Source organism: Fringilla coelebs (genome assembly GCF_963513975.1).
Source record: "Fringilla coelebs genome assembly, chromosome: 2".
Classification (NCBI taxonomy): Eukaryota; Metazoa; Chordata; class Aves; order Passeriformes; family Fringillidae; genus Fringilla; species Fringilla coelebs.
In genome coordinates this window covers 51,916,723-51,942,578 of record NC_140029.1, presented here as the reverse complement: position 1 = coordinate 51,942,578, position 25,856 = coordinate 51,916,723, and the positions used below count along the sequence as shown (strand labels likewise).

Here is a 25,856-nt window from a genome sequence, read left to right as displayed (position 1 = left end):
AAAAATGGAAAATATGCTTGTTAAACAATAACCACAGAGTGTGCTTTTATGATGTTTTTCACCACAGTAATTCATATTAGAGATAGAAGCAGTTGCATGTTAAATAAAATCATTCAGCATTGTTTGCCTCACATTACAAAGAGCTGACTTATGTTGTTTTTAGATGCCTCCCATTAGAAAGTAAATATTCCTCTGATGTTATACATTTCAGAAAATTTAATAAAGATGAACTGTAAATAAAGTCGCAGGGAGATTTCAGACAGTTTTATTAGCAGATTGTTGAAAAGAAAAGAAAATTAAATACAATAACAGTAAACGTGGTTCTCACATTGAAACCAGGCTCAAATAACTAGGCTACCATAGAAAAATTTCCAATTCTTGCATTATGATGTAAAAACAGATTTTTGTACAGATTTTGTACAACAAAATTCGTAATAACCTTTTTTCATTTTTAGAAAACTTTAAATATATAGATAAAAATAGACAATTTTCATAGGTCCTACATGAAGATGAGTATGTTCTGTTCCAAGGGCTTGCATAGAGCGCAAATATGGTTATAATATAGAACAACTAGACATTAATATCTTTAAGATTACAAAAGCATATAAACAATAACATGAGGACAACTTTTCTTCATAATCTATGCAAAAAAAAAAAAACCAAATCAAAACCCAAAACCAAAATACCAACCCAAAACCTGTAAAACTAAAGAGGGGCAAAAAACTTCAACTTACGGTAACATCTCATGGTCTGTAATATTTACACTGTTTTTAGCAAGATTCTTTCTAAACATCCAGCTCATAAATTGGTTCCCCTTTAATCCTTAACACTTCTGTTTATGTACCAAGCCAAACACTGAGGCATTCCCAAAGGTCTTGAAAGAATATACTGTAAAACTACTAAACCTACTTACAGGTGACTCTATGCAAGGAGCAGAGCAATGGTAAATGCTAGTACGTATTTCAGTTGTAGGCTTTTAATTCTCTTTCAGATATGAATGATTCAAAAGCTTGCCACAAGTCCATCTAACTTTACAGCTGTTAACCCTTTAAAGACTGCATATGAAAAAACTGGAGTACAGAATCCCATGTGGGTTTAAGCAACTATGACAATCATGAAGGAATCATGGTTAGAAAATAACATCACTACAAAGTATTAGACAACAATATTTAATGAAAAATATTGCTCAATATTTCTTTAAAAAAATTACTGTGATGTGAAATTGTATATACATCTTTCTATTGTTAAAAAAGGATCATGGTGGAGTAAATATGAACTGCACAAAATAAATGTGTACCAGTATTGCGAGGAAGACCTACAAACTATAGAAGCTCAGTGCTAGAGTTTACAAAATATTAGATTTTTTCTTTTTGGACAAAATAATATTAATATCCAATCAGAACTACTTTTAAAGAAATATTTGCTTTAAGTTAGGCATCTTAGACATTTAAGGTTTTGATATGTTTCCATGTAATAAATAATATTTTTTATGCATAAAACATTAGATGAAGAAAGAATAATCACAAAACTTACAGTAATAGCACTGATTCACAAAATCAGTCTTTAAAGGGGTAACCCAAAAGTATGCAAAGCAAAGAACATAATTTTTAGTAATGTAATAAGCAGTGTTTTGCAGCTTACTTCCAGTTATCAGCACAAAGGTGAAAACACATATTGTAGCTTTCATAAAGACAGTGAAAGTAACACATAACCATCCATCCCTAAGACAAGGTGGGAGGGACAATAGACTTCAACTGTATCACTCAGTTCTACGTGGAATTGGACTGATACATCAAGTGTTTGTTAGGTTTTCTTTTTTTAGCAACATTGACGTAATATGACATTAACATATAAAAATATTTCTGGCATTTTGACTTGCTGCTCAGCCACAGTCCATTCTTAGAAGTGCACTAGTCAGGGCACTAACCAGGGCTCAATATACAAATAAAAGTGGCTGATACAGAATTCTGACTTGTTACCAGATGCTTAAGATCTCATTCAGTAATACTGTGACTCCAGGACAAATATTTACATGCCTGCATGCGTTAAAACTAGAAAGGTGTCTTTCTGACCAACAGGGTGACAAAACAATATTATCTAAAAGTTTCATTTCCTAAACTCTAGATTTCTACTGCATACATAATACCTTCCTTGTGTGATTTGTGTTATATACTGTACATGTGACCAACATTTTGATAAGAAGCAAAGTCTTTTATTTCATAAACCCCTGACAGTTTACAATGAGAAATTATTATTCTTTTTATTTTTTTTTTATTTTATTTTAGGAAAAGAGACTTTGTGAATGGTAAAACAGTTTGTTTACATTCAGCATTTCTTTTCACTTACACAAAATTCCATTTCACTTAATGTAGTCTAACATATATGTGTTGGTCTCTCGGAAAGCATGTGGAAAAACTGTCTTTAGAAGAAAAACCCACGATAATTGTTTGAAAACTGAATGTATCAATTTTTTCTTCTTTTACCTTTTTTTTTTCCTTTTTTTTTTAAATAAGAATCCTCTTATGCCCTCTACAAGTTCATTTCTGAGCTGTCTTGCTGGTTTCGGTATGGTATAACAGTCTGTAAGTGTACTTGGACACCACTGGAAGGATCATTGGATGTGCTCAAATATAGAATCATCATCAGAGGAGAAAGTCTGCATTCCTTGAAAAAGGGAATACTCAGCCTTGTTCTGACCGCCTGTAATTTTGGATACAATAGTCCGGCGCAGAGATGCAGATTTTCGCTGTGAGAACAGTGCTACTGTACATTTACAAACATTCTCTAGATCTCCAGGTTGAGCCACAGGAGATAACCAAAGGAGGACACTCTTGCAGAATTCTTTACATTTTTGAAGAACATTGATAAATGAAGTTGAGGAAGTTGGTTTGAAAACGTTTTGTTTCCACAGAACTCCTTATGAGCCAATGTCTTACTGCAACGTTCTTTACCGTAGCACACGTATTTTCAGCAGGAAAAATTCAATACATGACAGTAGTTTTCAAATAAAGTCTTCCATCTAAAATATGAAAGAGAAACATTTGCTTTATACATTTATATCTTCAATGAATCAAATAGAGGAAAAACCCCACAAGATTTAAAACCTCAGCAGAAGTAGTCATGCAACAAATCTGTAAAATGTCCCCTATGGTACTTTTTGTCCAAAAGAAAAGAAAATCATAAAACCTGAATGTCACCTTGTCAATTTCATCTGTCAGTGGTCAAATAAACTCTGTTGAAAATCACATGCACTTTGCAAGTTGTGAAAAATGTAACAACTTCTGAAGCTTTAATGTATGCTGGCCCCATATCAGTGCTAGGCCACTAGGAATGTAGGTGGAGCCTCTGTGCATGTGTTTTTACTGATATGCAAACGTAAATGAATAGTGCTGAACAGCAATTATTTCCTTCATGGTTGCAGAGCAAAAAAATCTTCTTGCATGCAATCGTTAGTACTCCCATCACTAAAGGCATAGCTCACACTTTCTGATTTAGCTGTGTTGTTAAATATACCATGTAATGTAACCATTGTGCACATTTGTAGCTATTTATATAGAACCCAGTATAGGATATTTAAACAGTAGCAGTGAAGTATAGCCTCCTTCCCCCCATAAATGAGATTAACTGAACAATTACTATGTTAAAGATGTAAGCACGTTTCTCACAACATTTTTTCCACCCAAGTGAGGAGCATATATTTAAGTGAGATATGTGAGGGAATATGAGAAGCACTAAGCTAACCTACCCAGTAACAGTTGATCTAGAAGAATTTGAAGAGAACATACAGGTACTACATATTTTCACCTAATTTTTAAGTACAAAGCAATTTTTTTCTTCACTTGGGACTTGAACACCTTATATACACCTATTTTGATAGCAACATAATGATTATTAAAAAAAAAACAAAAACAAAAACAGAAAACAGGCAGAAAAGTTTCTTAGCTTTCTGACCTTAGCTTTTCTGGCCCCATGTGAATAAAGCACATTATGAAGCAATCAAGTCTCCCCAGTGCATAATTACTAAACACGACATATATTTTAGAATATAAGCATTTGCAACTACAAGCTGTATCTCAGCTCTTAGATTTAAATAAGTTCATGTAAACTATAAGTAGATCCAGCAAATATTTCTAAGATTTCAGAAGGTTTTGTTTCTGTTTTGATTCTCTTATTCTAACATTTTTATTCCAAATCAATCTATAGAACTTTTTATTAGATATACAGTAAAAATTAGATATACAGTGAAGCAATTGAGTGAGCTAAACCTGTACAAATGAATGCTGAAATTTTTGAAATGTTTGGTTATCTTTGAAAGATGTGGCATCACCTCCATGAACATACAATTGCTGAGAGAAAGAAAAGTTAACCTGAAACCAGACAAAAATACACACTACAGCTGCCAAACCGTCTGCATACCCCTTTCCAGTTCCATCAGAACTGCTGGGGAAAGTGGGAAGCTATAGAATTACTCTGCTGCAGTGATTCTTATCTTATGTCCCTCCATTTTTCCTTTTCCACCATTAGTTTTCTTTTGTGAGCTTCTGGGGTATATGCCCTTTTGCTACTTTCTTTTGCATCTTTACATTTTTCTTACATTTTTCTACCCCCTTTCCCTACTTTTTTATATTCCTAGCTTTTTTTTTCTTTTTTTTTTTTAGAGTACCTGATAACTTTCCCACTACATAAAAGTGCTTCCTCTCAGAACCATTTCCATTCTCTTTGCTCTTTATAGTCTTTTTTTGCACTGAAGAGAAATAAAAAGGAATTGAGTAAGGCCTTAACTTAAAGACTTTTATATTATTATTTGATGCATGAAAACCAACCAAAATGCTTATGGGAATTCAGGAGAGAAAGAAGGAGCCCCTGAAATGGAGCTCAGTAAAACTGAAGGCCTGGAAAACCATATGCAAAGAAAAACAGCATTAAGTACAGGTTAGCTACTGCTACTACTGGCTACATTTCCATATAGTTCTCCCAAACATACTGGATAAACACAATAAACATTTACAGCACTAAAGCTGTCTAGATACCTCTGTAGGAGTATTACTCTGCATATATACCAGCACTTTAGCTATCCTGAATGTACACTTGCTAATGAGTGCTATGTATAATTCCCACACCTTAACATTCTGATAACCTGCAGTCGCTAACTTATTTTATTATGCTAGGTCTCCATTTACCTTTTAAAATAAAATATGTATTAAAACTAATTCTCAATTAAAAATACAGCTGCAGGAAGCAGAATTCTTGTAGCAGCCAACAAAAGATGAACAGCAGTACAATTTCAAGAGTCAGCTCTATTTTACACTGCTTAAGGATCCAACCTGGCAGTGAAATCAATAGGAGGTTTTTCACTTTTAAAAGATGACACTATCAGATCCTGTATTCTGTATCCACAGAAAATGAATAAGAATACAAAAGGGCAGCTCTACAAAGCACCTTCCTTACAAAGTAAGAGGATACTTGTTTATCTATATAAGTTCTCTTCAACATCTTCATTTACAGCTTGGCCACAGAACTTGAGGGAATACTAAGTTTGCCAATGACGCTAAATTGGGAGGACTTGTTGACCCTCTCGAGGGCAGAGAGACCTTGACAACTGAGAGAGGTGAGCAGTCAAGCCACATGAAGTTTAACAAGGGCAAGTGCTGGATTCAGCACCTGGGATGGAGAAATCCTGGTGGTATGCATAGACCAGAGAAAGGTAGGCTGGAAAGCAGTGCCACGGAAAGGGACCCACGGTCCTGGTCAAGGGCATGTTGAACATGAGTCAGCAGTGCCCTGGAAGCCAGGAGAGCCAACCCTGGGGTGCATCAGACACAGCACCACCAGCCAGGCAAGGGAGGGGATTGTCCTGCTCTGCTCTGCACTGGGGCAGCCTCACCTTGAGTGCTGGGGGCAGTTTGGGGTGCCACAATGTGAAAAGACATTAAACTATTAGAGCATCCAAAGGAGGGCAATGGAGATGGTGAAGGGTCTGGAGGGGAAGCTGTATGAGGAGCAGCTGAGGTCATTTGGTCTATTCAGCCTGGAGGAGACTGAGGGGAGACCTTGTCACAGTCTTCGATTTCTTCACATGGGAAAGTGGAGGGGTAGAAGCTGATCTCTTCACTCTCATGACCAGTGACCAGATTTGAGTAAATAGCATAAAGCCAAGTCAGGGGAGGCTTAGATTGGATATCAGGAAAAGGTTCTTCACCCAGAGGGTGGTTGGGAACTGTAACAGGCTCTACAGGGAAGAGGCAGAAACACTGTGCCTGAGAAGTTAATGTAGCCACTCATAAAGAACGAGCAACAGGTGAATAGCAGTGCACTTCAAAAATTCAAATACTTCAAACTCTGTTATGAAAAACTCAGAGATCTGCAGAGGAACAATGACCTTGCATCACAAAGGGGTGACCAAATGCAACCTCTATTTTTGTCTGCTGTCTCTTTTCATTGGTGACTCCTACTTCCTTGCTCCTATCCATTTATCTCCCTATTCTTAATGTTCTGAGGTTCTTTCCAAATGATAGGAACTTCTCAGTGCTGCTGTCAAAGCCACCAGAATCACTTTGCCTCTAGGTGTAGCCAGAGCTCCTATCTGAATACAAGCCACTGATAGGCCTTTAATGATTTCAAGGTTAAAAACATAGACAAAACCTACAAATCATGAAAGTGATCAGCAACTCGAGCAGTTATTCCTTTGTAAGCCAATGTGAAAATGCCATTACTTCTAAATCCCAAATCCTGAGCATGCCTGTGCCTTCTGCCTCCCAGTCAGCTTTAATTTATCAGCTACGTAGGCCTGTTGCATTACTTTCTTCCTTTAACAAATGCAGAATTTTTCTCTCAGCATAAAAACAATTTTATGCAAAACAAATATGCAATATTTTAGCCACACAAACATATGCATACAAACATATACTACACATACACAGAGAGACACACACACTTAGGATGTTTACAACACTGGGCTATACTTTTAGCCTACTGAAAATTGTTGATCTGTGGTGAAGTTTTTCCCAAATTTACACACTGTTATATACAATCTAAGTACATAAAACTTACTTTTACTCTAAGGAAGTCAAGCAAAAACACAAACTGGGGAAATACTGCTAAATTTCTAAATAGAACTGTGTGTGATTAGCAGATTGTCATCTGTTTTAATTGCTCTTTTGCAAATGGCAGTGTTCAGCAAGATCACACAAGCTCATGCTAGTAACTCAAACTGAAAATGCCACTACTCCTAAACATCATTTGTTTTTGTCTGTGGATTGATATGACAGAAATTCTACCCAGAGTGAGGGAGTATTTTTTTAGATCAACTCTTTTTAATTAAGATTCATTTTGAGGCTTTTGGATGAACATGCCCAAATAGTTAAAAGGTCACAAATGTTATAAAAAACAAACAAATGGAACTGACATAAAAGTTTGCAATGCTGAAACAAATCATATGTCTCGAAATGCATTCCCACAGAGATGTCATCTGGGTAATGATTCACTTTAGTGTTCTGTGGGCAGCTTGCAGTAAGTATCTCTATGGGCCTGGTATTTTCAGAGGGAAAAACACAAACCCACTCATATTAATATGCAACCTTCTAAACTCGTAAAAATGTACAATGAAATGCTAGGTTTTGTCTTCACCTGCAAACTAAATAAGTTGTCCATTAGATGGTAATGTGGGCATTTCTGCCACTGAGTACAAGTCCCAGTGGGGTTGTTTGCCATCCAAAAAATCATATTCACGGAGTTGCTTTAAAAATAAATGCAGTAACAGTGATCATCATGAATACAATACAGCAGTGTTTAATTTATGAAAATCTGTAAATCAATGTCCAAAGTGTACTGTCACATCTGAGTTCAGTCACTCATTATCTTACAAAAACCTACTGAGGTAAATTCTCCTCAGGAAAAGGATAGTGTTTTCTATAGTTAGGAGTTGAAAACAACCAACCAAGTGACCAAACAGACAGAAAGATACAGCAGCTTGACACAGAGAGCTGATAAGAAAGAAACCCCCAGAGTTCAGATTAAGAAGAAAAGGACAAAATACTTTTTGAGAAGGAAAATCACAGAATCACAGAATGGTTTGGGTTGGAAGAGACCTTAAAGATCACCAAGGACCACTCTCCTGTCATGGGTAAGGTTTCCTTTCACTAGACCAGGTTGCTCAGAAACAAATTACAAGATATTGGCGGTCCAAAAGCTCAGTGTGAGCTTTAGAAAGTTGGGATGTCAAGGTTTGAATAAATTTTTTACCCCTTTTTTTTTTTTAATTTTAACTGGTAAGCTGTGGAATAGTAAATCCCAGCCCATGATCCAAGAACCCTTACATCAAAGTAGCCACAGTTTTCAGTTGCTAGAAGTCCTAACTTGGGTTAACATATTTTTGTCAAATATCACTGGTGCAGGCCAGTGACAGAAGCCAATTTTCACTCAAAATGGGTCTTGAGTGTATTTGAATAGTGTATCTATTCATCTCTATATACTTTCAAAGAACAGAGGTTGATGTCTCTTGTTGTGAAGACAGGAATTTTATTCCCAAATATGGCTCTGAAATTTTCTGTGTTTTTTGTTTGTGTTTTTTGGGTTTTTTTCCCATTTTTTGATTCTCACTTTCAAATCTCTGTTTCTTTTCCTTTTCATTTTAGGTAACAGAGATTTCATGTACTGATGGTTTCTCAGTCTCTTTTCTTGTGCTTAGGAAGATAATAGCAGTGTTAGCTGTATCCTCTAAGGACAATATTAGCACAAATAACAAAAAAAACCCCCCAAAACAGCAACAAAAAAACTATATATGCATATGCATTTAATGGAAAGAATAGGTTCTTCACTCATAAAAATCCACTTGAACCCCATCTCTATGGCTGGTGACTGAGCTGATCTAAGCTTAGGGTCCTCTTCTAAAATCACATGTTGCAACACAAAATCCCCAGGACTAGCCCATGTGCTCCTAAAGGCAGCAGATGCTTCATACTGGAATTGAGTATACTGTTGCCAGACCCTCCAACCATTAAAAAACTGCTAACTTAGCATAAAAGAAATAAAATATTTGTGACCTTAAATGGGGCTACTCATATCTAAATCAAAGCAAAGCTGCTCATTTGTGCTAAGTAACATAATAAATTGCATTTCCTGTTAGGAAGTAGCTTTATTGAAAATGGTAGCTATTTTCTCAGAAGTTATTTCCAGGCACCTGTAATCTTAATGAGGTTTGTCCCTTTCAAAGAACAGTTGTACGTGCATGCCTGAATGCACACAACCTCTTCAGCCCAGAGCTGATAAAAGCATCTGCATGCCATAGCTCAAGCACGTTAAAATTATATAACTGGTTGGTTTATTTGTTTTAATAAGATGGGGCAAATGTGAATCACAGTGTACTTCTAACCATTCATTCAAGCTGATGTTTTAATCATTTGGAGGAAGAGAAACAAAACAAAAAGAAAGGGATGGCAAACAAATGGTAATGATTCATGTGGTATTTGATAAGACAGCAGTGGGAAGTCAAAATAAAAGCAAGCATATTGTGGCAGATGGAAGGGATCTTAGTCAAGTTGTTCTTCTTTAAAAAGACTTAAAGGAAACAATGATTGTATACTCTTTATATATTTAATTCCAAATTGAGACACAAGAGGATTTATTTTCCACCAAAGATAGAAGATAAAATGGGAGTCTAACTTTTTAATAATGGGAAAATAATTTACGATGAACTTCAGTCTTTTTCAGTTTGCAGAGTGTGAGATAAAAAGCCCATCATTGGTAAAATTCAGTCATGGAATCAACTGAACATAACTTTCCATAGTATTCCGATTAAACTGCAAAACAGTACATTATAAGGGGAAATAATTCCTCCTGCTCTCTACAGTTGATTAGAACTTTGAGGTTTTACAACTCAATACTGAAAAGGAGGGACAGAGGGATACATACTGGGCTGACATTGTTACTGGCAGCACAAGTAGATAATGTATTGGGGAATGTGGATGGATCCACTGCCATCTTCCATAGCAGAGTACAGGAGATGCAGAAAAGCTGGCTCAAACATTGAGGCTTTGAAATTCAAGCAATTTGTTCTTTAAAAAAAGTGCCCATCCAGTTTTTATGAAAAGATGGGTGATTTCACACTGCATGTTCATTAAACGCATGCAAATATGAAGTATGTAAACATATTTGGCCAAACACTATCCCAGTTTGCCCTTTGTGTAACACCAATAAATTAGTTTCAAATTTGCATATTGTTATTAATCATACACCTTTCATTTCTCTACTTAACATTCATGTACAAATATATTTGTGTTAATACTCGGTGCAAATATTCAGGAAACTGAGATGTCCATGTGCTTCTTTTTAAAACATCAATTTATATGTAGGAGATTTTAATTCTAATTTAAGACATAAAACTAAACCACGGATGTGTAAAAAAGAGCATCTAAATACCTTTTTTCACAGTTATTTTCAAATATTGAACTATCTTCTCTCAGGGATTTTACCATGTGTTTTAATCATTAATATTTATTTCCATTACTCCCATGTATCTGTGGGAGTAAGCTAAAGGTCAGCAATCTGGTCTTTAGTAAACTAACAAAGCAGGGGAGTACCTGAGTATGTCACCTTCTACTATTTAAAGATCATATACTATGCATAAAGCTGGCCATTTTGAGGACTGAAAAAACTGAAGTAGTTAGGTGAGAAATTGTTTGAAAGAAATTTTTTTTTTTTTTAAAAACCACACTGCCTTTTCTTGTTGCTTCACAAACTTAGCAACCCTTGTTCTATTTGTATTAACAGAAGAAGCCATATCCAAAAAAAGGCAACATAACTGATTACTTACAAGAACTGAACCTGAGTCACTAAGGCATTGTACTGTGTCACTTCATGTTAGTAAAAAAAAAAATTAGTAATGATAAACAACAACAACAGACACAAAACAGAACAAAACCCTCTCAACTGAAGAATCATGTGGAAAAGCTATTAAAGGATGAAGTCACAGCTAAATACTATCAGCTTGTGAGCTTCCACAGCTCATTGTGTTCAGTGCTGTTTGTATCACAGTGTGGATAATTTTGGTGCTGAACGATCTGTCCTGCACAAACAAGTTTAAAGTTCTACAAAAAGGTGTGCTTTATTTGTTACTGTATTTCCAGTAACATAAATGACTTTAAATATTTTTTTAGTATCAGCAAGCAACCTTGGATCTGATTGCATAAAATTTAAAAAGAATTGAATATTGGAACGTAGCTTCTGCCTGGCACTTCCTGCCTTTCTTTGAGTTTGGGTTTTTTTCTGTTAAGTCCAGATGGAAACAGAATTTACTATTCATTCTTTTAGTTTGATCAGTCTCCTTTTACTTCTCTCCATTTTGCCTCCTTTTTCAGTGTCTTGCTCAAATCATCACTTTTTAATACTAAATATCATCATTAAAGTAATCTTACATACAAGGTATCAATCATACAGTTAAGCTTCGAACAGACTTAAAAAGTAATTACTTTCCTTTTCTGGAGAGAAAAAGTGGTCATAAAATTAAATTGGAACAAAATACAGGAGATCAGTGTTTGTTGGAGCTTTCAGCAGTTTTGCTGAATTGCAGAAAGTATCTATGCAAAAGTACATGTCAGTGGGTATTTCTTTAAAACTACCCTCTATCTACATGCAAACAGAAATGCACACAAATCCTTTCCATCACTCAGCTAGAAGCTGACACAGTAGTCAGGATACAGGTGTATACAACTATAGATCCTGTAATAAAATATGAAAAAGAAAGATCTTTTATACAATTCTGAAAAAGTAACATGGGTCATGATAATTTTGCTAGGAATAGTTACGGCCATGGTCAGTACTCTCCATCAACAGACAGTCTGATGTTAATTTCTTTCAGCAGATACAAATAATTTATGAAGATGAGTTTTTCTATAGTATTACCTTTTCTAGAGCTTTGCCTCCATTACTTTTTAGAACACGAGACAAGACTTAGATCTAATACCTACTCCTATGCAGAGCACCTCTTCTGGTTCACAGAATCACAAACCTACCTCACCCTTTTCTCCCAGCCACATCTTTTCTAAGCAAGTAATTTGAATTTCATGTTGCCCAAGTAACTAAAGGGCAGACTAGTGTTTTGTTGTTTTCAGATTAAACACCACAATAAATGCAAGAGTATGTAACAGAGAAGCCATTTAAACTGCTCCAAAGTCTACTGGAAAATAGAGGCCACTCAAAGAAAGCTATATTAGTCTGCATACATAATTCTGGAATATGTGGAATCCTTTCTTAATATCAGTATCACATTAGCACCCCACTTTAATACACAACCAGCCCTGCTCTCCTTTGTCTACTATGAGTAACCGCCCAACGCTAAACGTGAAGAAATAGCCACGTGCAGAACAGGAAGGAATGAGGCTGTAAAATAGACAGATTGCACAGCAGCAAGCTTATGGAAAATCTATTAAGGATGCATGGGATGTCAAAACATATGTAACATAACCTTGCTGCTCTTAGGTATTTTGTATGAAAGTAAGTTTATGGCACCAAGCAGTGCCATTCAGCTCCAGAAAAAGAGTCATGACAACAGAAACCAAACCAGAAGTCATGCCCTAGGAAATCAGCTATGAACTGAAGTCACACATAATCCTTCCACCACACAGAAATAGACACAGGTCTTAATGAAGTTCCCAGGGCTTAGCATGAGCAGCATAACTACACAACTGAAAATAAAATCAGCTCATGTTCATTCTGAGGAAGACTTCAAGCTGAAACACGTAAATGGGGTCTAAGCCAGTAGTTAGCCATGAAGCAATACTTAAACAAAAGGCTTTTTTCTTTTCCAAAATGAAAACTACCATAATTTTCTATTATGAGGGAACTCTGCTTCTGTGGCAACTGCTAATGCTAGCCCTGGTATACCGGTTGCTTTTCAATTCAGAGTTCAAACTAGTTCTCCTAAGTAATTGTAAACTTCCATCTTGAATACATCTTCATAGATGCATTTAAGTACTGCAGTGACAAGCCAATCTTCCCCATTCCCTCTCAGTGGTAACATAATTTCAGAGAGGTACTTCAAAATGATTATTCTACCCTCCCAGGAAAAACTCAATTAGCCTTAGGGCCAGGTGGTTTGAATTTGGCACCACTCTGTGTCTTTGCCAGTAAAGACTCCTCAGAAAAAACAGCATGTCATGACAGACTGTGTCCTGGATGCACCCCACTACAGAAATCCCACACCATATGGAAGCAGCATGCTTTCCCAGAGAGAACTTAACACCATGGTTCATCATCAAAAAGTAAGCAAGAGAAAAGAGAATGGCTAAATTAAACCACAGAGCAGTCTTAACCAACGACTTTGGGATCAAGTGACTACCTTGCAGCCAGAAGCAATGAGCTGTGCAAAATATTTGAAGTGTAAAATTTTCTTGCTTCAAAGTGTGATTTTCTCAAGACAGAGAAAATTAAAAATGTTACTTCCTGGTTGCTTTTACTCTTCCCCACCCATCTCCCTCCCTCTCCCCCATCTCTCTCCCTCTCCCCCATTTCTCCCAGCTTTCCACTTACAGTGTTTCTTGTCAACAGCAACACACTATTGGCATTGTACAAGTCACTTGCAGGACATTCCCAGGAACAGCATTTAAGATGCTGGTTACCCATGCTAAAGGTGAACTTAGACTGGAATAATTTCAGAACAGGCTACTAGTATAAGACAAGCATTGCAGTCCACAATATGCACATAAAATTAATTGATTTGCTTATCAGAGAAGCGCAACTGATCATTCCTGTATATACATTAAATAATAATAAGAGACAAAAAACAACTCTTTTGCAGGAACTCAGCTCTGAGTGGTCTTCCAGGATGATGGATGTAGTTAAATGATTTTTATGAATATATTTGTGATATGAGAGCCTGAAAATGCAGATTTCAAAGCCTATCTAGTACTATCCGTAATGCTATGCTACGTAAGTAGAAAAAGAGGCAAAAAGTGAGTATATCCTGAATATATTTACTGAATATCTGACCTGGTAAAATACATTTGGTTATAAAGTTAATTTTAGCTGGAAAAACTAAGTGATTGGTTTTGCAAGAATATGAAAAAACCTAGAGGGAAACCTTATAAAATGAGGATAAGATAAAGCTCTGGAACTATTGTCCATTTGGAACTGGAATAAAAAAATATTTGTATGTTTTAATACAAACACAATTTGAGCCGTTCAATATTTTAGAATTGGGAACCAGATTACATTGGATGGCAGAGTTACTGCAGTGAAAGTGACTGTGATTGTCATAACAAATTTGATGGCAAGGGTAAAAATGGAACTGATCCTCCAGTCAGTGTACTACTTTTATGATGCTTCCAGTATTTCCAGTGAAGCCAAGGAGTCTGATCCAGCCACAGTATTTTATGTCCAGTTCAGCAATGTGCAAAGATACTGTTCTCTCTCCATTGGCTGAGTGTATATCTTTGAGTCAGAGTATAAAGCTAAAAATGAAAGCAAATTATTGCTGCTTTTTATTTTATGTTTGTATTCAATATAGCTTGATTACTTGAAAGGAGTTGTAGCCAGCATATTGCAGTATGAAACAATATCATGAAAAATACATGTCTTTTAATGCAATGGTTGCACCAACACTTTGTCACAGGCAAAATCTGCAGAATCAACACATAGACAAAATAAACAAGACAAAACTTAAATTATCTAATACAGCATTGTATATTTTCAACAATCCATATTCTAATTTCATGCACATAAAGCAGCACTGTAAATTTTTTGGTCCTGCTTTCATAACACTTTGTTTCCAAGGCCAGCTGTAGCACATTGTGATCCATCCTTTCTAACATCCATGACAAAACACACTATTATACTATTGCTGCTTTTCCTAAGCTATTAGAGGCTGCATCACTTATAAAAAATAAGGCTGACAAGAATATAATAGAAAAAATGTTTTTACCATTACTGGTACACACTTTGTGTTTCTCAACTAGGAAAAACAAAATGACATCACATTATCATTATATATGCTGCTGTCTCCCAGGATGTCCTTCAGGTGTTACGGAACCCTACAATGAGCAAAAGGAAAATATTTCTTTTTAAAGCTAGCAGTCTATTTTATAGAATATATTTTCCTCTTTACAAGCCAGCTGGCAGTTCGCTGGAAGAATACTTATTTTAGATATATGCTGACAGCAAATTTTAGCTTTGATAGAACATGATGCTGGCTAAGTAGTCCTTCCAAACGTGTTAATTTTAGTTTCACTTCCTTTAAACTTCCTTTTCTTAGCTGATTTTTTTTTTTTAATTTCATAGGTACTTGAGATACTAATAGAGATGGGTCAAAATCCACATCAAATCCATGAGAAAGCCAAATTCTTAAATTACACAAAGGTGAAATTGTTTTGTTTTATTCTTAATCATATCAATATAAAAAATAAGCACTGTGAGAAAACACTATTTTTAGAATTACAGTACATTTAACATAGCAATTGCTTGCTTTTCTGGTTTCCAATATGAAATTTATATGAGTATTACAGACATATTAAAATTTTGTTTATCTCAAATTATTATAAATATTTCCTATTTCTCAAGGACACAAAAATACCTCTTTTTTAATATTATTGCCAAAGACGGAAAGGACAAAACCTAAAATATTAGGCCACTTTTAAATTAAATCATCAGACCCTCAGCTAGTTAAAGTTAATATAGCTTTCTTGATGGCAAGATTATCTTTTTTCCTTTTTCTTCAACTGATGAAATAGAGCAATTAAGTTGGAGTGATATTTTAGGAAGATGATTGCCGTCTTAACTCTTAACACTGCACAAAGGGCTGCCTGCCTGATAAAATATAACAGTACAGTTTTATTTACATTTTAAGTCCAACTGCTTTTTTGCCTCTTGAATATTTTAGGTGAATGTTGAACTTTCATTCTCCTTAACGGGATTTCTGACCCCTCAGTTATCTTGGATCATAAAGGAAAGACAATCCTGTAATACACCAAAATGCTGTCTCTCAGCAATATACCATTTCTGATCTAATGTAGAATACTTAAGATAAGTCAGTCTATTACATTTTTTCTCATATGATGATTCAGGTAAGGTACATTTACACAAAATTTCAGCTATCAAGTATTAGTTTGCTAAATTCCATAAAATATTTCTCCAGCTATTTCCCTCTACAAAATTTGAAACTAACTATAAATAGCTGATAATAGTTGTAAATTGCTGTATCCCCTCTCTTTGCCACTTTTTAATGCCTAGGACTCTGATCCATCACCAAAGAAAATATAAAAGCAGAAGTTAATCACATAACTGAACTTCTACTGTGCCTTTCATCCAAGATCCAGAATACTTTACAAATATTAATTAAGTTTCACAACACCCTTGTGTGACACCAAAGCATCGGTGCTGCCATCAAGATATCAGTAGATATTATTTCTTTCTTCATGCATAAAAACTTGGTTTCAGCTTAAGGCATTGGTTAAAAATGCCCTGAAGCATGCCAAATGAGGTATTCCTTTGCCATGCAAGAGCAAAACATCAGACGTAAAGTATATAAGCTACACCAACAAATTGTACCATTTTAATTCTGAAATCGATATTACCCACTCAATTCCTAGCTGAAAAATGTAAAATGGGCAAAACAGTGACTCCTTAGCACATACTTCTTGTGACTGTGTCAAATGCTACATCAATTCTTTGCAATTAGACAGTCTTAGAGTATAATTACAACCTTTGCTATAAAATGGATTTATTCTATGGGAAAAAAACTCCATACACTACAAACAACAACAACCACTGAAGAAATTACTTTCCCACCTCCAGAAACTGAATTCACCTTTTAATTTTCAGGAATATGACTGAGCTTACTAAATTTGTTTGTAGCAGTCTATACTAGGGTACTCTAATTATTATTTATAATGGGATGAACTCTACTATAGATATTTCTATACAGATACAGAAATCTCTATATCCAGTGAGGGTCAAAGGTGATAAGCACAGATGTAGATGACTACTCTGAAGACTTCTATGCTACATCAAGTTAATTCCAGCCCATATCTTGTTTGCAAGCATAGCTACATTTAAAAGACAAAACATTAATTTAGTCCATTACTAATCAGTAATGATATAGTAATAAAGTTACAGTAATATAATGAAACTGTATGAGTAATGTGATACTATTTTTCCTTCTAGAGTTCTGTGATATTTCCATCTACCTCCTTTTCTTGGTACCTCATCTATCTCTTTTTCTATCTTTCAATTTATGGCTGCTTTTGTTCTTATTTCAGAGTTTTCAGAATGCTTTTCCGACTCTTGTTTCATGCCTTGTGCCTTGTGTGGTAGCATCCAAATGAAACAAATGCTGCAAAGCTTTCATATAATGCAGAATTCAAATTCTCTTTTCTACATTTAAGAGTCATGCTTTATGCAACTTTCAAAACTGTTCGGAGTTACATGAAACAGAAAAGGAATTGTCAAGCTTGGATATTTTTCCAGAACTGATGCAAAATTACCCATTTCTAACAGCAGTAGTTACAAGAAGTGACTGAAATGCAGCTGTTCTAGTGTGATTACTGTCACAACTGATGCTGGAATTCTGAGGCAAGCAAAAAGGAAAATACACAACACATGAAATTCATCACATTAACTTCAGACACCTGCACTGAACGTAGCTGCATTTGAGCTGGTTTAGCAGACTCCCTTTATAATCAATGAAGAAACTTGGAAGTTGTGACTCATTTTCTTCAAAGGGAGAGATGTGTCTATTCCTCTTCATTGACTTTAACAGGAGTCCAGCCAAATAGCTCAGATAAAGACATCTACCCCACAAATGTGTGAAGTGGAACACATCCCTCCCACTGATACTGTTTGGGTATTTTATAGATAATTACATTGCCTCAGCAGCTATTCCACACCTTCAGAACACAGAGCAATATCTATACTGCCATTATGGTATCAGCAAAGTCCCACTATATCTTATCAGTTGAAAAAATTATAGGATAATGTAGTAAAGAATATATGACTCTGTATACCATCTTGATAGCTTAAACATCCTGTTTATTAAATTCTAAAGCACTCTTAAAGAGCTCCTACTTTTTGGTCTCTGCAGGCCTGGCTTTCTCAGGTATTGCATGTCTAAAATGAATGCAAACACATTAATGTGTTTATAAACTTGTTCAAGGATTTAAGCAAATGCAGGCGTATTGAAAATGAGTAAAAATACCATTATGCTGTTTCACTGTGCAAATATAATTCCTTGGAAATTATAAGCCCCCAATAATTTCCTTATTTCAAGTATATTTTCATTAATCCAATAATGTTGTACTCATCCTTGAAGTGAATGAAACTCCTTTTCACCTGTCTTACTATGCACAGTTTTAACATTCTGTATAGACACTATTTTAACTATACTTTGTCTTCTTTGTCCACAGACTCAATTTCTAGCAATATTAAATAGCTGATAGATTACTTTGGGATTTTAGGTGGTCCTCATTTTAAGTAACAGCCTTCAGCTTTTTCCCAAAATACCCAATCATTGTCCTTTTGTGCCTGTTTTATTTTTCAGAAATAGCTCTTAAATTTATCTAATCTCCTTGCAGTTCTATATTCAGATTTTGCACAAAACTTCAATACTGATTTTTTTTTTTTTCCTCACTGCATATTCTCATTCTGCATGTCTGGCTATTTTGGATACTGTCTCAAAGTTGCTGACCACAGCAGTGAGGACCATCCTTTGTAACTTAAATTCATCAGGCTTACTCCAAGTTCAATCATTAGATGCCAGGTAGTAATTCACAAACTGTTTTCTTTTCTCCTCAGCTGTTAGTCTTGCAGAGTATAAACTAACCCCATATCATGTACAAACTCCTGCAGTATTTTAAACGCCAACCTATGATGTTAGTTTCTTTTTCTGTGCATTATATCTGTTCTATAAAATCTCTGAAGTATCACAGGTTGACAATAATAAAAAATACAAAAATTTTTACTTTGTCATCCCTGTTTATAAAATATTAAAACCCAAAAATTATCATCAATTAAGAACAGAAATTGAAATAATTTTGAAACCCTTGAAAACTTTTGGTGGAGGGAATAGGGTTTCTCCAAATTTTAATGTTGCTGTAGTCAAAATGACACAGAATGTGAAATAATGTGTTTGTTTTTCAGATACTGTAGGTCTGAAGAGATTTTTTTTTTGTATACTTCAATTATAAAAACATTTAAAACATACAAACTTGTGCAATTTTTATTTTAATGAAGATGAGAAGTTCATTAACGAAGATAAATATTTCATTAGATGTTAAATAAAACAAAGAGATTTTTTGGCTTCTCTCAGCACAAAATTCCTTTGAAAGATTAATTAATACATGCAAATTATGCAAATTAGACCCATGCAAATATTTTATGAAGACAATTAAGGGAACCATTAATTACTGCTTTTTTTGCTTCAGTGAGATTCATTCATTTAATTTTAATTTCACTTTAACTGTTTTGATGTATAATCTTGCAGCTAAGAACTTTATCTTTCCTAGTGGGTCACTTAAACTTATAAATTTCATCAAGTGAGCAGCAACAGAAATCTGCAAAGATATTCTCTGGGCTATGTTTAGTATCAAGAGAAATTTTTGACACAATGCACTCCTAGAAACTGCAGAACTGGAAGGGAATGTGAGCTCATTCTTGGACAAGGTTCAACTGCTGGAAAAGCAATTAATTTGCTTTGGCTGTGCTAATATAGGGGAATTAGAAAGTGTGACACAAGACAAATAGAAATAATTAGTTCTCCAAAATGATGTTCTCATTAATATGGTTTGAACAGTAGAAATAAAAAACATTATTGTGGCATGTCTGCATTCTGTCCCTAGCCACAGGAGGTAGGAAAATGCAACATACAGCATTTTTTCACCTTTGTAGTTTGTGTGGTGGTGGTATTTATTTTTATTTTTTATTGTAGGTTTTAAGAAAGGCAAATTGTGGACCTGATCCTGTTATCTAAAACCTACTGTACTTGCATAAAGCATGAGGAATCCCTACACTTCTTCCTGTGAAAAAATGAAGCTATAAACATAACTGACTAGGCTTTTCACAACAATACACTCAAGTTCCTAAATTGAAACTTTTATTTCAATATCTTTCATTTAAATAACATTTTATTAATGCAATACCCAAGGTATAATGTGGTTTTTCTGCAGCTTAAGCTCCTTTAGTAAAAAGATTGCTCTAGCAAAGGAGTTATGATATCCTCTCCAAATCCAGTAACATAATTTTCTTTTTCCATAACATGAATATACACGCACTCATTTTACAAGGTACATAGAGGGGGATTTTCACTTGCTCTCCTTAACACTTACCCCAACACTAAGCCGGTTTTCCACAAGCAGTGAAAATCACTAGCTGGCACTCTTTACAAAAGCAGGCTGCTAGAAGGCTGTTAAGAACATCTGCTCACTTACACTCTGTATTTCTTAGCTTGTCACAGGATTAAAGGTAACGGAAGACTATGTGGCCTCTTTAAAATATTAACTTCTCCCTCCCCTGCAGGTATGCCAAGTTCCAACTGAAGGCACCTCCCTCTGAAAGTTTTGCTGTCTACACACCTTTTATCTAGAATCAGATATTAAAGTGCAATGACTTGATATCATTTATTTCTTATTTCAGTTAGGTGGAAAATCTCTAGCATCTGACAAAAATAGAGATTTTTCTCCTTAAATACAAGGAGAGAAAACTAACTAACAAACTAACAAAACTAAGTGCAACTACCACAGAGGTTTAGCAAAATTACCCAATAAAATGTCTAGAAATCACACTGTAATAATTCATTATAAAAATCCTAAGGCCTTAGGGGCATACTGATAAAAAGTTAAAATCTGTGAAACCTTCCTACAACTACCTATTGCTTAACAATACGGATATAGTATGTCCATGTTCCTAATTTGCTAAGAATGTGTCAAATATGTGGATGAATAAACACAATTCTTGCAAAATTTTGGGAAGTGCCTTCTTCCTTGGCCATTAATCCTGTTGCTAGTCAGGTGATTTTTTGAAACTTTTATAAAATGTGTCTGTGTCCATGATTTCTATATAAACAAATATTGGAACTAACACCTCATATCATATCTGGTACATTCTAGACTAGCGCTTCCTAAAAATCTGTTCACCCTTTGTTGGGATCTTCTGATTCTCCCTCCACATTGATAACTTCTTTCTCAGTTTTACATTTTTTACTTCTTCCTCAACCTTCTGTTTTAATTTCTGAGGGCTACGATCTTCCTCACATTGTCTGTCTCTCCACACTTTGTATCTGAGTAGTCTAATCCATAAACTGAATTTCAGTCACCATATCCATGTTGACAATTGACACAGCCCTTTGTACTCCAGGTCTGTTCCCTTCTGTCTGACATAAAGCCTCAGTCTGCTTTTCTGATCCTCTGTGTGCATGTGTCGCAGCTCTGACAATCTTAGTTTGAGAAAACAGAGCTGTTAATCATTCAGCCCTTCAGATTCCTCCTCATCTTCCCTTGCTACTACTACTCTTAGTCACTATGAACTACTCTTTTAATCTTGTCTGTCAGTAAAGTTCAAAATCAAGGTATCCTGTTTGTTTGTAACTTCTGACTCCTCATTACAGCACAGTGTCTAAATTTATTCTCAAGAAAGTCTCTGCCCCTCATTCTCCTATCCCTCTTTCTACCTATAAATTCACATGATGTTTCTCCTCATATCTCACCTACTAAAGTTTGCGTCTTGGTTGTATAAACAAATTTGTATGGCAAAAATATTTTCCTAGTTTGCTTCTTTGAATTGTCACTCTCTTCTAATTCCTTTACTGGCTCTTCCCTTTTAACAAGTAGAAACACAGCACTTGAAAGGTTTTGCCTTACCCTTCACCTTGTGCATTACTCCTTATCAAAATGCTTCAAATTGGAGTGATACTTCCAAATAAGCATCCTCACAGTGCTGTCCAAAATTAAGAATACCCTCATGCAATGCTTACAGGATGAACTCACTACAGCCCTTTAGGTCTGAAGCCAGGATTTGCAGAAGAGTCTGACAGAAAGACCTGAGATCAAGAATGATGCCTGAATCCATAATATGATGAGAATACAGGTTCATGGACATATATAACTTCCCATATAAATCAAAAACACTTACCAGCACAGTCACTAACATCTCATAGTCACCATCTCTCCTCAGTATTTGTGTAAATTTTTAAGGAAAGTGACATCATTTGGTTACATTCCTTCAATAACTTTAGCATACCTGGTCATGAATGGGACAGTAATCTCAATACTATTGTAGGGGACATAGGTAGGGATGATCACAACAAGAGATTTAATGAATACGTTTGCCCCACTGCTGGCAAGAGATCAGTTTACTTCTTAAAAGAAATGCATTAAAATGCTTTTTTCACATAAAACACTGCTGCTGCCATAACACATTTGTGGACAGATTTGCATTTGATGGCTCAGATTTAATTAAATGTTACATCTTCTTTGTGGTTTTGACTGAAACATTAAAAGCACAGTGTAGTAATGCACACAGGCTTTCAGCTCCTGAAACACAAAAAGCTCATAATGGTTTATTTTTACTTCTGTGAGTAAAAGTATAGCAGATCTTGAGCTTGTGTGTACACAAGAAAGATGAAGAAAAAAAGTTCAGTGCAACTTTGGGTTAGGAAGCTGGTAGATCCTACACTAATTAAATAATCCATTCTCCACTACTGTAGCTTCAAACCCTTGAAATGTCTTTATGCAAGGTGCTTTAACCAAACTGGTTATATTTATGTAGAAGTACCAGAATCTAGAATTTATGTCAGCTCATTTTTACAAAAGATGAATACACAAGGTCAACTTGGTATATGACTAGCACTCATACAAAATCAAATAATAATCAAATAATGGTAGGCAGAATATGTTATTGTATTTTCAAAGCTTTGTCTAACAAAGAAAAGACTTGAAAACACTTAGACCAGGTGCACTTTGTCATTACCCTGATATTCACAGAGGTTAGCCATCAGTCTGAACAAGTGCAGAGCAGGCACAGATGATGTGCTCCATGTATTCTGCTAGCAAGGAGTTTTGGGACATAAATCCTGTCACTGATATTCAAGTTGGTAAATTCCATCTAGTTTTCCATATGTCTGTACAATGAGAAAGCATGACAGAATATATAAAAGGGAGGGCAAAACATGAAGGGCAGAATAAAATCTTGAGCTCTTGCAAGATTTAGGCTCAGTCTCTGTTATACCACAGATTTCTGATACATCCATGATCAAGCTCCCTAGCCCCTCTATATATAAAGATAATTGCTTTGTTCTGCATCACAGGATTATTTCCTGATGTGAAGACTAAATCCATTAAAGACTGCAAAGTTGTTCAGATATTACAATGAAAAAATTTCTAGTAGATTTCCAGTTACTCCTGGCGTAGCTCAAAACAATTTATCTGAGACAGCTGCAAGGCTGCAAATTGGAATTAGTAGCACAAATAAAAAGTAAGTATCTATTTACTAAAACTTAAATTCATGCAGAAACATTACAATAGATTAAGTTTCCTCTGAAAATAAATAACCAAAATTTAACAAACTAATTTTGGACTAGGTAAGTTTTTAGATTTAAAAAATTAGTGTTTTCCCATGCATAATCTGTCCTTAAACAGTTTCTCAGAACTATTATGCACAAACAAGCTTTCCTTCAGCTTGATGCCTAATTTTGTTTTATTTCAATATACTTATTTACACTAGCAGTTGAAAAGAATGATACATTCTTAATAAATACTTTCTGTCAAAGGTCTGCTAAAGACCAACTTAGCTTCTTCACCTATTTTTAAAATGTGATTACTCTTGCAAGCTTCATGGCTAAAATGAATTGCTTGTTTCAAATCAAAAAGAAAAAGTAGGTAGCTATGAAAAGATTTTAATATAGAATGTACAGATAGAAGTCAAAGATAGATGTTCCAAAGAACAGAGAAAGTATGAGAATATGCTAATACACATTAGCAAAGTTCAGGGCTGCCATATCCAGGACCATTTATCTATTTGGCCAAAGAGCTGATTTTGAGTCACACATGGTAAATATTATCAGATCCTTTTGAAAGTCAGTCAGTTTGGGATTTTTTAGAAATAATTTAAAAAATATCCACAACTTTTTCTCCCTACTTGTCTTATTCCTATCTCAGTCAAATGCTATGTTAAATACAAGCTAGTCCACAAATATCAGGGGAGCAAGATGTAGAGAAATTATCTCATGAATGTTTGTGTGTAAAAATTATAGGAGTCGCATAGGCCTTCCCTTTAGAATTAACACAGTGATAAATATATTTTTATTCAATATATACAATAAACTATGAATTTCCACTTAATATAACCCAAGTGTAGAATGTCGTATGTTCAAAGGCATTCTAAACGAGCAAAAGGGGTTTAGTTCAACATCTGCTATGATTTGAGTCAGACTTCCACATCCTGTAAGGCTGCTTCCAGCTGCTTCAGAAAGGCCTGGATCTTCTGAAAGCATGATGCAGATCTCACAGATGCACTGCAGCACCTCAAATAGCGCAAGTCATCTACTTGTGGACACGCAAATAACTTTTAAAATAGTGCGAGAATTAATGTTAAGATAAGAATGTCTTAACTTCTCTCTGAAAACCTCATTTCAGAGTTTCAGATATGTGGGGATAAGATAGAAAATGCATTATGACCTGCCTTGGTATATTAGCTCACATGGCTTGCTTAGAAATTTTTTCTTCTTTGATACAGATGGTGGTTGATAGTCAAAAAGGCCACTGAATAGGATGGTGACCGTTCATATTTAATGGTTTATGTCTCATAGAACTTGAAATTCAAGATTTGAAATCTAATCTGGATTGGATGTTTCTTTTTAACTACTCAAGCTGTACCAACTTTCAGGAAGGATTTCCTGGTCTAATAGATTTCCTCCTATGTGTGCTAAATGGATAAAGTAACTTCCTGGCTACTAGTCTACATTACTAGTCTACATTACTAATCTCCAAAGCACAGTACTTCCAGAAGAACTGAAAAATATTACTGTTATTTTGGTGTAAGAATTGTCTCCCTCATTCTTCACAGAAGTCACAGGGGAAGTGCATCTATTAGAAAAATCCCAAATCATTAAATATTTTGACATCTGTTGATGGTGAGGTCTTAAGTATTTAATAGAAGAATGCAACACTAATACTGAAAGATGAAATTCCTTTATGTGGGTATAATACACAAACATCAGGAAATTTAAAATCTTTATAGAGCTTAAAAAGCTAATGCCAAGAAACAATCCTCTTTATGACATATCTTAACATGACATGATGTGATGTTACTTTCCAGCACTTGTCTACGATGTAGTAAATGTGGTGGAGGGAAAAAAATGTAAAAAAGAGAAAAAGAGACAACTCTCTAAACACTGTATAAGCAAATACTGATAAGCAGCTTACAGCCAGCAGGTCTAGCTCCTCAACAAGCCTCAGAACATTCAGCACTATAGTTCAGCTGTGAAAGAATTAAAAATCCACTTTATTTATACCTGTTTCATGTTAGGCTATAGAAATACTGTTTGACTGAAACAATGTTGTTTTAATCAATTTTCATCCTGGTTTATAAAAAAATCAAGCCTTTTCGTTCTTTCTCTAAAAGGGAAAATGTTATTTATTTTTTAGCTGATGAGACTATGCTAGAAATATATATTCTACCTGTCTGATCAGGTTTCAGTCACCTTCTGAGGGAGAAGATGAAGGGAACAGAGTACTTCTGGGAAACAAAATACCTAGGGCGGTGCCTTGCAGTGCACACCCTTCCTACAACAGGGGTGACCCCAGAAATCTATTAGGTAAGAATTCATCCATCCTATCCTTCCCTCTTTGAATAAGAAGAACATGTAGAATGAATGAAAATGA

At 35.1% G+C, this 25,856-nt stretch overlaps 1 protein-coding gene across 4 annotated transcripts in view; it reads right to left on the bottom strand.

Annotated features, from left to right (window-relative positions):
* Positions 1-255: 255 nt before the first annotated feature.
* DACH1 (dachshund family transcription factor 1) overlaps positions 256-25,856 on the bottom strand; it is a 352,238-nt gene continuing 326,637 nt past the window's right edge. For all 4 annotated transcript variants that reach the window (XM_084201185.1, XM_084201184.1, XM_084201182.1 and 1 more), the window contains one exon: positions 256-3,019. In XM_084201185.1, coding sequence (XP_084057311.1) covers positions 2,982-3,019 — 38 coding nt within the window. In that variant the 3' untranslated portion in view covers positions 256-2,981. The remainder of the gene's footprint in view (positions 3,020-25,856) is intronic.